This window comes from Pristiophorus japonicus, chromosome 26 (assembly GCF_044704955.1).
Source record: "Pristiophorus japonicus isolate sPriJap1 chromosome 26, sPriJap1.hap1, whole genome shotgun sequence".
NCBI lineage: Eukaryota > Metazoa > Chordata > Chondrichthyes > Pristiophoridae > Pristiophorus > Pristiophorus japonicus.
Window position 1 is genome coordinate 4,108,725 of NC_092002.1, and position 14,798 is coordinate 4,123,522.

The 14,798-nt window shown below is 54.1% G+C and overlaps 1 protein-coding gene across 1 annotated transcript in view; it reads left to right on the forward strand.

Moving 5' to 3' along the window:
* Positions 1-919: 919 nt before the first annotated feature.
* xgb (x globin) overlaps positions 920-14,798 on the forward strand; it is a 37,244-nt gene continuing 23,365 nt past the window's right edge. Inside the window, exon 1 of the mRNA XM_070867566.1 lies at positions 920-1,161. Coding sequence (XP_070723667.1) covers positions 920-1,161 — 242 coding nt within the window. The remainder of the gene's footprint in view (positions 1,162-14,798) is intronic.

Genomic DNA, 14,798 nt, shown 5'->3' on the forward strand with positions numbered 1-14,798 from the left:
GGTGAGATTCTCTGGGGCTGAGGGTGAGGTTCTCTGGGACTAGGAGGGTGAGGTTCTCTGGGACTAGGAGGGTGAGGTTCTCTGGGACTGAGGGTGAGGTTCTCTGGGGCTGAGGGTGAGGTTCTCTGGGACTAGGAGGGTGAGATTCTCTGGGGCTGAGGGTGAGGTTCTCTGGGGCTGGGGGTGAGGTTCTCTGGGACGAGGAGGGTGAGGTTCTCTGGGGCTGAGGGTGAGGTTCTCTGGGACTAGGAGGGTGAGGTTCTCTGGGACGAGGAGGGTGAGGTTCTCTGGGGCTGAGGGTGAGGTTCTCTGGGACTAGGAGGGTGAGGTTCTCTTGGACTAGGAGGGTGAGATTCTCTGGGACGAGGAGGGTGAGGTTCTCTGGGGCTGGGGGTGAGGTTCTCTGGGACGAGGAGGGTGAGGTTCTCTGGGGCTGAGGGTGAGGTTCTCTGGGACTAGGAGGGTGAGGTTCTCTGGGACTAGGAGGGTGAGGTTCTCTGAGGCTGAGGGTGAGGTTCTCTGGGGCTGAGGGTGAGGTTCTCTGGGGCTGAGGGTGAGGTTCTCTGGGACTGAGGGTGAGGTTCTCTGGGACTAGGAGGGTGAGGTTCTCTGGGGCTGAGGGTGAGGTTCTCTGGGGCTGAGGGTGAGGTTCTCTGGGACTGAGGGTGAGGTTCTCTGGGACTGAGGGTGAGGTTCTCTGGGACTAGGAGGGTGAGGTTCTCTGGGACGAGGAGGGTGAGATTCTCTGGGGCTGAGGGTGAGGTTCTCTGGGACTAGGAGGGTGAGGTTCTCTGGGACTAGGAGGGTGAGGTTCTCTGGGGCTGAGGGTGAGGTTCTCTGGGACTGAGGGTGAGGTTCTCTGGGACTAGGAGGGTGAGGTTCTCTGGGACTAGGAGGGTGAGATTCTCTGGGGTTGACCATGGGCTGTGCTCTGTCCGGGTCGGGGGTGGAACCCGGCAAACCTAGCCCAGATGTGATCGGCTCGGCTCCCAGACTGGGCTCCGGCTCAGCTCCGGATTCAGGGCCGGATTCCCGGGAGCCGGGCTGCTCCGCCTCTCTCCCGCCGCTCCTCCTGACCGAGCAGCAGAAGCGACTGGTGGCAGAATCCTGGAAAGTCCTGCACCAAGACATCGCCAGGGTCGGGATCATCATGTTCATCAGGTGAGGACAGAATTGGCCGGGCTCCTGTCTGTCCAGCTCGCCTTCCTTGTTTCTCTCAACCTTTCCAATCCTGTCCTGACTTCCATCCGAATGTCGCCTCTCTAGGGTTCAGATTCCATTTGGTTCGGGAACCTAACAGCACAGGAGGAGGCCATTCGGCCCATCAAACCCGTGCTGGCTCTGTGAGAGAGCGATCCAATCAGTCCCACTCCCCCTGCACTTCCCGGCAAAAACAAATTTCCTTCAAGTATTTTAGGAAACGCTTGCACTTATATAGCACCTTTCACGACCACCGGACGTCCCAAAGCGCTTTACAGCCAATGAAGTACTTTTGGACTGTTGTAATGTGGGAAATGTGGCAGTCAATTTGTGCACAGCAAGCTCCCACACACAGCAATGTGATAATCACCAGATAATCTGTTTTTTTTCTTATGCTGATTGAGAGATAAATATTGGCCCCAGGCCACAACTCCCCTATTCTTCTTCGAAATAATGCCACAGGATCTTTTACACCCATCTGAGAGAGGGCCTTGATTTAACATTTCTTCTGAAAGACGGCCCCTCCGACAGTGCAGCATTCCCTCAGTACTGCCCCTCCGACAGTACAGCCCCTCCGACAGTGCGGCACTCCCTCAGTACTGCCCCTCCGACAGTGCGGCGGTCCCTCAGTACTGTCCCTCCGACAGTGCGGCGCTCCCTCAGTACTGCCCCTCCAACAGTGTGGCACTCCCTCAGTATTACCCCTCCAACAGTGCAGAACTCCCTCAGTATTACCCCTCCGACAGTACTGCCTCTCCAACTGTGCGGAATTCCCTCAGTGCTGCCCCTCCGACAGTATGGCGCTCCCTCAGTACTGCCCCTCCGACAGTGCGGCGCTCCCTCAGTACTGCCCCTCCGACAGTGCGGCGCTCCCTCAGTGCTGCACTGGGAGTGTCAGCCTGGATTTATGTGCTCAAGTAACTGGAGTGGGACTTGAACCCACAACCTTCTGACTCAGAGGCGAGGGTGCTGCCCACTGAGCCACGACTGACACTGACATTTATCCAGTACCCTTTTTGCTAAATGCATGTAACAAGCTTTCTACACCTGGTTGCAGAGGGATCCCTCTCCGCTGGTCACCTTGTGTTTTATGAGGATTCTAATCCCGGTTTAAGTGTTAACGTGCTTTTGGAGCAGTGACGCTTGCTTCTTGGTATCTGCAAGCCCGCTGCCCCGTGGAGTTGCAAAGTGGAGCCTGCCAATGGGAAGAATGGTGAGGTTTCTGTGTGCTTGGGGCAAAACAGAACCGCCTCGACAAAACCTCATTGTGTGTTCTGCCTGTTACTAATAGCTCGTGGCTGTTGGCTCTTTTCTGTAGAATAGAGAAGGCTAAGGGGGAGAGCTGACCGAGGTCCGTAAAATTATGAAAGAACATGAGAATTAGGAGCAGGAGACGGCCATTCGGCCCCTCGAGCCTGTTCCGCCATTCAGTGAGATCACGGCTGATCTTCGACCTCAACTCCACTTTCCTGCACTGTCCCCATATCCCTCGATTCCCTCAATATCCAAAGATCTATCGATCTCAGCCTTGAATATACTCAACGACTGAGCCTCCCCAGCCCTCTGGGGCAGAAAATTCCAAAGATTCACCACCCTCTGAGTGAAAGGATTCGAGAGGGTAGACGTAGAGAAGATGTTCCCACTTGTGGGGGTGACCAGAACTAGGGGCCACCAATATCAGACAGTCACTAATAAACCCAATGGGGAATTCAGGAGAAACGTCTTTACCCAGAGAGCGGTGAGAATGTGGAACTCGCTGCCACAGGGAGAGGTTGAGGCGAATAGTATCGATGTATTTAAGGGGAAGCTGGATAAACACATGAGGGAGAAAGGAACGGAGTGATATGGTGATGGGGTGAGATGGAGAGGGGTGGGAGGGGGTTGGTGTGGAGCATAGACCCCGGCACGGAGCGGTGGGACATAAACCCCGGCACGGAGCGGTGGGGCATAAACCCCGGCACGGAGCGGTGGGGCATAAACCCCGGCACGGAGCGGTGGGGCATAAACCCCGGCACGGAGCGGTGGGGCATAAACCCCGGCACGGAGCGGTGGGGCATAAACCCCGGCACGGAGCGGTGGGGCATAAACCCCGGCACGGAGCGGTGGGGCATAGACCCCGGCCAAGTGGTTTGTTTCTGTGCTGTAAAATTCAACGTTCAGTTCCCTCAATTCAAGGTCGCTTAATTTGAATGATCTGGTAATTCAATTTCTTTAACTTCCCATTCTCCGGTTCATTCCTATTGCTTATTTCATTATTCTTATTTCCTCTACAAAACATTATTGTGTATTCTGTCTGTTACTGATCCTTCTTCTCAGGCCGTCCCTCGAAGCGAGGGTGACTTGCTTCCCCGCCGAAAAGGGATGAGTTCACAGGTGTTTCAATGAAGGACCTAATATTCCAGATCCCGAACTACATCCTGAAGGGTGGATTTTTTTAACGTGGGGTGACCGTTGCACACCAGCCACCACATATAGAAACATAGAAAATAGGTGCAGGAGTAGGCCATTCGGCCCTTCGAGTCTGCACCACCATTCAATAAGATCATGGCTGATCATGCAACTTCAGTACCCCATTCCTGCTTTCTCTCCATACCCCTTGATCCCTTTAGCCATAAGGGCCACATCTAACTCCCTTATGAATATATCCAACGAACTGGCCTCAACAACTTTCTGTGGTAGAGAATTCCACACGTTCACAATTCTCTGGGTGAAAATGTTTCTCCTCATCTCAGTCCAAATGGCTTATCCCTTATCCTTAGACTGTGATCCCTGTTTCTGGACCTCCCCAATATTGGGAACATTCCTCCTGCATCTAACCTGTCCAATCCCCTCAGAATTTTATACGCTTCTATGAGATCCCCTCTCATTCTTCTAAATTCCAGTGAATATAAGCCTAGTCGATCCAGTCTTAGTCCACACGGGCTTGACAGAGCTAGGTTTTGGTCCAGTGGCAAGGATTACCCAGGATGACTGGAGACCAGCCCTGCTGCACAGATCTAGTGCGCGCACATAGCACAGTGTGGGCTGGGCCCGTGCTGCCCCTGGGCCCCTCGCCTCTTCTGGGCCCCGATCACGTCGCTCCATGGTCACTTGCCGCTCCTTCGCCCCGACCTCTCTGCCCCTGCTGTACCTGCCCACGCTCCAATCACCGATCACTCCCATCAGGAGCACAGCAAACATCAAACTCAAAGCTTGATCCTCCCCCTCCTCTCCCTGCTCCCCTCCCCCGCTCACCCTCCCCGCCCCCTCCCCCGCTCCACTACCTCTATCCTGCCTGGTGTTGGACTTGGCAACAAGTAGCGGCCATATCCATGTATAGCTGGAGTAACTGTAAGACATCAGATTTAAAAGGAGGTCTAGCTATTTGGCATTGGACCACAGAGCAGTGGAACTTTATGGGGGGGGGATGTTGAGGGTGGGGGGTTCTGGTGACTTGACATCGGCAGCTGACCCATTCTGTCTGTGGGAACAGGCTCCGTGTTACTGGCAGTTTAATGACACCCATACCCGACAGCAGACTGTTACTAACAGCTAGTGACTGAGGGGTCTTTTCTCCACAATACAGAAGGCCGAGGGGAGACCTGACAGAGGTCTTTAAGATTATGAAAGGGTTCGATGGGCTAGACGTAGAGAAGATGTTTCCACTTGTGGGGGAGACCAGAACTAGAGGCCATAAATATAAGATATTGTCTTCTCTTTGAGTCGTTGACACAAATTTTTGCAAATTAAGTTTGAGGGGCCCAGAAGTTTGTTAATTTTTGCAGAAGCTCCCTGGAATGTTGCAGCATTTGCAAAGGGGGTTCCCAGGCATGTTAAAGAAAGATTTGCGTTTATATCATGCTTTTCATGACCACCGGATGCCCCAACGCACTTTACAGCCAATGAAGTACTTTCTCAACTGTCATCACTGTTGTAATGTGGGAAACGCGGCAGCCAATTTGCACACAGCAAGCTCCCACACACAGCAATGTGATAATGACCAGATAATCTGTTTTTGTGATGTTGGTTGAGGGATAAATATTGGCCCAGGACACCGGGGAGAACTCCCCTGCTCTTCTTCAAAATAGTGCCCTGGGATCTTTTATGTCCACCTGAGAGAGCACCTGGTATTAATGTCTCATCTGAAAGAGGGCACCTCTGACAGTGCGGCGCTCCCTCAGTACTGCCCCTCCGACAGTGCGGCTCTCCCTCAGTACTGCCCCTCCGACAGTGCGGCACTCCCTCAGTACTGCCCCTCCGACAGTGCGGCGCTCCCTCAGTACTGCCCCTCCGACAGTGCGGCGCTCCCTCAGTACTGCCCCTCCGACAGTGCGGCACTCCCTCAGTACTGCCCCTCCGACAGTGCGGCGCTCCCTCAGTACTGCCCCTCCGACAGTGCGGCGCTCCCTCAGTACTGCCTCTCCGACAGTGCGGCGCTCCCTCAGTACTGCCCCTCCGACAGTGCGGCACTCCCTCAGTACTGCCCCTCCGACAGTGCGGCACTCCCTCAGTACTGCCCCTCCGACAGTGCGGTGCTCCCTCAGTACTGCCCCTCCGACAGTGCGTCGCTCCCTCAGTATTGCCCCTCCCACAGTGCGGCACTCCCTCAGTACTGCCCCTCCGACAGTGCGGCACTCCCTCAACATTGCCTCTCTGACAGTGCAGCACTCCCTCAGTACTGCCCCTCCAACCGTGCAGTGCTTCCTCAGTACTGGCTCTCCGACAGTGCGGCGCTCCCTCAGTACTGATCCTCTGACAGTGAAGCGTTCCCCCAGTACTGCTCTTCCAACAGTGCAGCACTCCCTCAGTACTGCCCCTCCGACAGTGCAGCACTCCCTCAGTACTGCTCCTCCGACAGTGCAGCACTCCCTCAGTACTGCCCCTCCAACAGTGCAGCACTCCCTCAGTACTGCCCCTCCGACAGTGCAGTACTCCCTCAGTACTGCTCTTCCGACAGTGCAGCACTCCCTCAGTACTGCCCCTCCGACATTGCGGCACTCCCTCAGTACTGCTCCTCCAACAGTGCGGCGCTCCTTCAGCACTGCACTGGGAGCTTCAGCCTAGATACATGTGCTCAAGTTTGAACTAAAAACCTTGCAAGGGGTCCCCAGGGTATGTCAGTATTTGCAAGAGATCCCCAGGACTGGAGTATGTCAATATGTGCAGCAGATACTCGGGAGCACTTGCGTATTTGCACGCGATTTATCGGAGTATGTCAGTGATTGTATGGGAGAGCCCGGGAGATCCCGGGAGATCCCGGGAGATTACAGCGGTTGTGCCAGATCCTGTTGCCTCTTTTGAGGTCCAAACTCATTTCTACCCCGGGTGAGCGTGTTTTCTGTGCGTGGTTTGTGTGCATACCATCATCATCATCATAGGCAGTCCCTCAGAATTGAGGAAGACTTGCTTCCACTCTTAAAATGAATCCTTAGGTGGCTGAACAGTCCAATACGAGAGCCACAGTCCCTGTCACAGGTGGGACAGACAGTGGTTGAGGGAAGGGGAGGGTGGGACAGGTTTGCCGCACGCTCCTTCCGCTGCCTGCGCTTGGTTTCTACACGCTCTCGGCGACGAGACTCGAGGTGCTCAGCGCCCTCCCGGATGCACTTCCCCCACTTAGGGCGGACTGGTCTTTGGCCAGGGACTCCCAGGTGTCGGTGGGGATGTTGCACTTTATCAGGGAGGCTTTGAGGGTGGTCCCTTGTAACGTTTCCTCTGCCCACCTGGGGCTCGCTTGCCGTGGAGGAGTTCCGAGTAGAGCGCTTGCTTTGGGAGCCTCGTGTCTGGGGCATGCGGACAATGTGGCCCTGCCCAGCGGAGCTGATCACGTGTGCATACATACAAACGACAAACACGGTCAATTTTTGAATAGGGCAGACTGTGTAAAAACTTGCTGAAACTTCTATATAAATTCAAATTTTAAATGGTCTATTATGTATTCCAAGTGGAAAATGAAATTGCATCTCTGGGTATAACAATGTTTCACTTCATAAGTTTTGCGAATAATTTGAATACAAATTGGTAAATTTGAGCAGGTTTAATTTCAAGAAAATATATTAATTTTTTACTTCAGTTGTGTTCAGGGAAGACACACACAGGCAGAGGGATACAGTGTGGGCAGTAAACTGGTGGCTGTGGGTCAGGCATCTGCTTTATATCATTCCTGATTTTCCTTTCTGAGTGGGGCATATAATGTTCAGCTGCCGAAAGTGAAAATCGGCCCCAGCGAAAGAGAGATAGTGTCTTTCCTCTGCCTAATTTGAGTTATATTTTCCATAAGTGAGTCGAATTTTTAATGCTGCTCAGTCAAGCAGAAACACACTGAATATCACCACCCATAGTTTGTTGAGAGAGTGAGACAGAGACAGCGGGTGGGTGGCGGGGTGGGGGGGCATTGTGAGTGGATTTTCACCCTCACCCGTTACAGAATGGGTGGGCGACGCACTCTGCCAGTTTTCTGCCCAAGTGGTGAAGGTGCAAATTACCCTCCTGTGACACGGGGCAGGGAAGGCAGGTGTGGCAGGAGTGGGCAAATGATGTTGGCAGGGGAGGAGCTAGAATCCTCTGGCAGATGGTTACATGGCTGCCTTTAACACTTTACGAAATAGGCAGCGATGTCATAACCCTGTTGCTGTTCAGCGTGTGAGGAGGTGAGGGTTCTGGCCATATTGACCAAGGCATCAGTCACATGTTTGATACATGTGCTGCCTAAAATGAGTTGAGTGTGGTGGTCACCATGGCTACGCTGGTCACCATGGCTACGCTGGTCACCATGCCTACGGTGTGCCTGTGTTGTGGGGTTGGCTGCAGGCGTCCTTGCAGAAGACAGCAATGCTCTGATTTCCAGAGACTGCGGAGGTTGTTGTTGTTAGTCATTGGCAGGTAGGTGTGCCAAGCCTGGCCGATATGGTTGGTGGCATAACAGCAGGAGGTGCCAGTGTAGCTCATGCCTGGAGATCCCTCTGGCATGCCTTCTTTCATGCTGTGGCTCAGTGGGCAGCACTCTCGCCTCTGAGTCAGAGGTTGTGGGTTCAAGTCCCACTCCAGGGACTTGAGCACAAAAATCTAGGCTGTCACTCCCAGTGCAGTGCTGAGGGAGCGCTGCACTGTCGGAGGGGCAGTGCTGAGGGAGCGCTGCATTGTGGGAGGGGCAGTGCTGAGGGAGCGCTGCATTGTGGGAGGGGCAGTGCTGAGGGAGCGCTGCACTGTCGGAGGGGCAGTACTGAGGGAGCGTTGCACTGTCGGAGGGGCAGTGCTGAGGGAGCGCTGCATTGTGGGAGGGGCAGTGCTGAGGGAGCGCTGCACTGTCGGAGGGGCAGTACTGAGGGAGCGCTGCACTGTCGGAGGGGCAGTACTGAGGGAGCGCTGCACTGTCACAGGGGCAGTACTGAGGGAGTGCCGCACTGTCGGAGGGGCAGTACTGAGGGAGTGCCGCACTGTCGGAGGGGCAGTACTGAGGGAACGCTGCACTGTCACAGGGGCAGTACTGAGGGAGTGCTGCATTGTGGGAGGGGCAGTACTGAGGGAGCGCTGCACTGTCGGAGGGGCAGTACTGAGGGAACGCCGCACTGTCGGAGGGGCAGTGCTGAGGGAGTGCCGCACTGTCAGAGGGGCAGTACTGAGGGAGCGCTGCATTGTTGGAGGGGCAGTACTGAGGGAACGCTGCACTGTCACAGGGGCAGTACTGAGGGAGCGCTGCATTGTGGGAGGGGCAGTACTGAAGGAGCGCTGCACTGTCGGAGGGGCAGTACTGAGGGAACGCTGCACTGTCACAGGGGCAGTACTGAGGGAGTGCTGCATTGTGGGAGGGACAGTACTGAGGGAGTGGTGCACTGTTGGAGGGGCAGTACTGAGGGAACGCCGCACTGTCGGAGGGGCAGTACTGAGGGAGTGCTGCACTGTCAGGAGGGACAGTACTGAGGGAGTGGTGCACTGTTGGAGGGGGGGAACTGAGGGAGTGCTGCACTGTCGGAGGTGCCGTCTTTCAGATGAAACGTTAACCGAGGCTCCGTCTGCTCTCTCAGGTGCATGTAAAAGATCCCGTGGCACTATTTCAAAGAAGAGCAGGGGAGTTCTCCCCGGTGTCCTGGGGCCAATATTTATCCCTCAACCAACATCACTAAAACAGATTATCTGGTCATTATCACATTGCTGTTTGTGGGAGCTTGCTGTGCGCAAATTGGCTGCCGCGTTTCCCACATTACAACAGTGACTACACTCCAAAAGTACTTCATTGGCTGTAAAGTGCTTTGGGACGCCCGGTGGTCGTGAAAGGCGCTATAGAAATCTCTCATTGAAACATACAACATTCTTACAGGGCTTGACAGGGTAGATGCAGGGAGGGTGTTTCCCCCCGGGCTGGGGAGTCTAGAACCAGGGGTCACAGTCTCAGGATAAGGGGTCGGCCATTTAGGACTGAGATGAGGAGGAATTTCTTCACTCAGAGGGTGGTGAATCTTTGGAATTCTCTGCCCCAGAGGGCTGTGGAGGCTCAGTCGTTGAGTATATTCAAGGCTGAGATCGATAGATTTTTGGATATTAAGGGAATCGAGGGATATGGGGATCAGGCGGGAAAGTGTTGAGGTTGAAGATCAGCCGTGATCTCATTGAATGGCGGAGCAGGCTCGAGGGGCCGAATGGCCGACTCCTGCTCCTATTTCTTATGTTATGTTCTTTTCTCTGTAATCCCCTCCAGCCCCACAACCCCCCGAGATCTCTGCGCTCCTCTAATTCTGCCCTCTTGAGCATCCCTGATTATAATCGCTCCACCATCGGTGGCCGTGCCTTCTGTTGCCTGGGCCCCAAGCTCTGGAACTCCCTCCCTAAACCTCTCCGACTCTCTTTCCTCCTTCAAGACGCTCCTTAAAACCTCCCTCGTTGACCCAGCTTTTGGTCACCGGCCCTAATTTCTAATTATGCGGCTCGGTGTCAAATTTGTGGTCGCATAACGCTCCTGTGAAGCACCTTGGGACGTTTCACCACATTAAAGGCGCTATATAAATACAGGTTGTTGTTGTTCTCATGAAATGCAAGGCTTTTAAAAAAATAAATAATTAAAATTACCCATCCCCCTCCCCTAAAGAAATTCAGAAAGAATGAAAACAATCCATTAAAAGATACTGTCGACATTGCAACAAAAATAGGAGCTTATTTTCCCTTACACACACACCTCTCTTTCCCCGTTGAAAATTGGCTTTGAAGGCAGAAGTGAGAAATGATTCTTGCCTTGCAGCTTTTATATCCCCAGGACATCCCAAAATGCTTCACAGTCGCTAACAGCTGCTTGAAGAACAATCAGCAGCAGGCAATTCTGCACACAGTGAGGGGCCAACGACCACAGAGAAACGAAGGGCCAATTAAAACACGCAATCCTGCCACAGAATGTGTGAATTATAGGGAATGACATCGAATGCACAAGCTCAGGCACGGTCCATTCAGACCGACTGTTCAACGCCAGCGTTTATGCTCCACTCGTGTCCGTTCCACATGTTCCTCGTTCTCCGGGTAAAGAATGATTTGATCTACTTTAATGAAAAGTTACATCGTGCATAAATGATGTGCATAAACAATTGGTCCCAGTCACTGACAGCAGTGCGGACCCCAGGCGTGCTCTTGTGGCCCACGATATGCAGGCTCATTTGTTTTTTGCAAGACTTGCTTCCATTCTAACAGTGAGTTCTCAGGTGGCTGAACAGCCCAATACGGGAACCACAGACCCTGTCACAGGTGGGACAGACTCCACCTTCCCGCCCGATCCCCATATCCCTCGATTCCACGAGAGTCAAAAAATCTATCGATCTCAGTCTTGAATATACTCAACGACTGAGCCCCCACAGCCCTCTGGGGCAGAGAATTCCAAAGATTCACCACCCTCTGAGTGAAGAAATATCTCCACATCTCAGTCCTAAATGGCCGACCCCTTATCCTGAGACTGTGACCCCTGGTTCTAGACTCCCCAGCCCGGGGGAAACATCCTCCCTGCATCTACCCTGTCAATCCCCCTCAGAATCCTGTATGTTTCAATGAGATCACCTCCCAATCCTCTAAACTCCAGAGAGTATGGGCCCAATCTGCGCAATCTCTCCGCACAGGACAGCCCTAGTTAAGGTGCAGGCAATAACTGGCCCGGTAATTGGTCATTCTGTGCTGCCAGCAACCTCAAGAGTTAAATTGGAGACACCTTGCATTGTCTAATGTCTAACAGTCTTGGCAAGGATGGTGGTGAGCCCCATAGACTAGCAAAGGCTGACTTTGAATTTGCTGATATCAGTCATTGCAGCAGTAAGGGTTGTGTAATCAGTATCTCCTTATGTGGCTCGGTGAGAAATTCTGTATGATCATCGCTCCTGTGCAGCACCTTGCCGGAGGCCACATGAGAAAGTGCTTTCGCTGTAAATATTGTGTATCAGACTTCCAACAGACCTGGGAATAGCGAGATCAGAGGACAGATATACAATAAGAACATAAGAACATCAGAATTAGGAACAGGAGTAGGCCATCTAGCCCCTCGAGCCTGCTCCGCCATTCAACAAGATCCTGGCTGATCTGGCCGTGGACTCAGCTCCTCACTACTGTATCCTTCAGCTGATGTTCACCGGGAGCCAGGGCGGATGCGAGCGTGATGGGAGCACGAACAGGCCGTGAGAAAGTCAATCGAAGATGTTGGCAGCACATTAGGAGATTTATGCCTCACATACATGCCCCAGGGAGAAAGATACTGTTGTTGAATGATTGAGAGAATCTTGAGTCATAGTTACTTGTTCTCCCACAGGATTGCTGACTCTATCACTTCTGACCTTTCATGGGAACACTGACGGATTCACTGACAGAAGGTGGAGTGGAGCGACAGGCGGATTTAATGGGAAAGAAATTCAATGAAAGAACGGATGTTAATGAGAGTTTATTGACTCAGAGTTTCGTTACAGTCTCCGATCTAAAGGGGAACCTCACCATCGAACCCCACCTCTTTAAAGTGCCACTGCCACTCGTCATTCACTCCCTCCACCACCGGCGCCCCCTGGCTGCAGTGTGCACCGTCTACAAGATGGACCACGGCAACTGGCCAAGGCTTCTTCGGCAGCACCTCCCAAACCCGCGACCTCTGCCCCCTAGAAGGACAAGGGCAGCAGGTCCATGGGAACACCACCACCTCCACGTTCCCCTCCCAGTCACACACCATCCTGACTGGGAAATATATCGGCCGTTCCTTCATCGTCGCTGGGTCACAATCCTGGAATTCCCTCCCTAACAGCACTGTGGGAGCACCTTCACCACACGGACTGCAGCGGTTCAAGAAAGAGGCTCACCACCACCTTCTCGAGGGGCAATTAGGGATGGGCAATAAATGCCGGCCTTGCCAGCGACGCCCACATCCCAGGGACGAATGTTAAAAAATGTCACTCTAGGATCGTGGATGGGATGTTATTATCCATGGGCAGTAAATCCGAGCGCCGCCCATTGTAACACCCGCATGGAATAAATTCCGGACAGAAACTTTATCCCCATGCAGTTCTACAACATTGAAGGAGGCCATTTAGCCCAATCCACTGTGTCAGCCCTCTTAAAGCTGCCCCCACCCACCCTCTCCCGAACCCCTCCCCCCCGCCTCCCAGTATACACAGGATTACACGGGATATACGGCACAGAACCAGGCCATTGGGCCCAACCAGTCCATGCCGGCGTTTATGCTCCACTCGAGCCCTCTCCCGTCTTTCCCCATCTAAATCTATCGGCATAACCCTCTATCCCCTTCTCCCTCATGTGTTTATCCAGCCTCCCCTTAAATCCATCGATACTATTCGCCTCAACCCCTCCCTGGGCAGCGAGTTCCACATTCTCATCATTTTTTAATTTTCCAAATACTTATCTACTTCCCTTTTTAAAATATTAAATATTTGTTATGATAAATCACTGGCTAGGCCTCAACAACAACAATACCGACCTGTATTTATATAGCGCCTTTAATGTAGTGAAACGTCCCAAGGTGCTTCACAGGATTATTATAAGACAAAAAATTTGACACCAAGCCACATAAGGAGAAATTAGGTGCTTGGTCAGACAGGGAAGTTTTAAGGAGCTTCTTGAAGGAGGAAAGAGAGGTAGAGAGGTGGAGAGGTTTAGGGAGGGAGTTCCAGAGCTTGGGGCCCAGGCAACAGAAGGCACGGCCACGGATGGTGGAGCGATTAGAATCAGGGATGCTCAGGAGGGCAGAATTAGAGGAGCGCAGATATCTCGGGGGGTTGTGGGGCTGGAGGAGATTACAGAGATAGGGAGGGGCGAGGGCCATGGAGGGATTTATAAACAAGGATGAGAATTTTGAAATCGAGGTGTTGTTTAACTGGGTGCCAATGTAGGTCAGCGAGCACAGGGGGTGATGGGTGAGCGGGACTGGGTGTGAGTTAGGACACGGGGCAGTGAGCACAGGGGGTGATGGGTGAGTGGGACTGGGTGTGAGTTAGGACACGGGGCAGCGAGCACAGGGGGTGATGGGTGAGCGGGACTGGGTGTGAGTTAGGACACGGGTCAGTGAGCACAGGGGGTGATGGGTGAGCGGGACTGGGTGTGAGTTAGGACACGGGGCAGTGAGCACAGGGGGTGATGGGTGAGCGGGACTCGGTGTGAGTTAGGACACGGGGCAGTGAGCACAGGGGGTGATGGGTGAGCGGGACTCGGTGTGAGTTAGAACACGGGGCAGTGAGCACAGGGGGTGATGGGTGAGCGGGACTCGGTGCGAGTTAGGACACGGGGCAGCGAGCACAGGCGGTGCTGGGTGAGCGGGACTTGGTGTGAGTTAGGACACGGGGCACAGGGGGTGATGGGTGAGTGGGACTCAGGTGCGAGTTAGGACACGGGGCACAGGGGGTGATGGGTGAGCGGGATGCGTTGCGAGTTAGGACACGGGGCAGCGAGCACAGGGGGTGATGGGTGAGCGGGACTCGGTGAGAGTTAGGACACGGGTCAGCGAGCACAGGGGGTGATGGGTGAGCGGGACTGGGTGCAAGTTAGGACACAGGGCAGCGAGCACAGGGGGTCATGGGTGAGCGGGACTGGGTGAGAGTTAGGACACGGGTCAGCGAGCACAGGGGGTGATGGGTGAGCGGGACTCGGTGCGAGTTAGGTCACGGGGCAGTGAGCACAGGGGGTGATGGGTGAGCGGGACTCGGTGCGAGTTAGGACACAGGGCAGCGAACACAGGGGGTGATGGGTGAGCGGGACTCGGTGTGAGTTAGGACACGGGGCACAGGGGGTGATGGGTGAGTGGGACTCAGGTGCGAGTTAGGACACGGGCACAGGGGGTGATGGGTGAGCGGGATGCGTTGCGAGTTAGGACACGGGGCAGCGAGCACAGGGGGTGATGGGTGAGCGGGACTCGGTGAGAGTTAGGACACGGGTCAGCGAGCACAGGGGGTGATGGGTGAGCGGGACTGGGTGCAAGTTAGGACACAGGGCAGCGAGCACAGGGGGTCATGGGTGAGCGGGACTCGGTGAGAGTTAGGACACGGGTCAGCGAGCACAGGGGGTGATGGGTGAGCGGGACTGGGTGCAAGTTAGGACACGGGGCAGCGAGCACAGGGGGTGATGGGTGAGTGGAACTCGGTGTGAGTTAGGACACGGGGCAG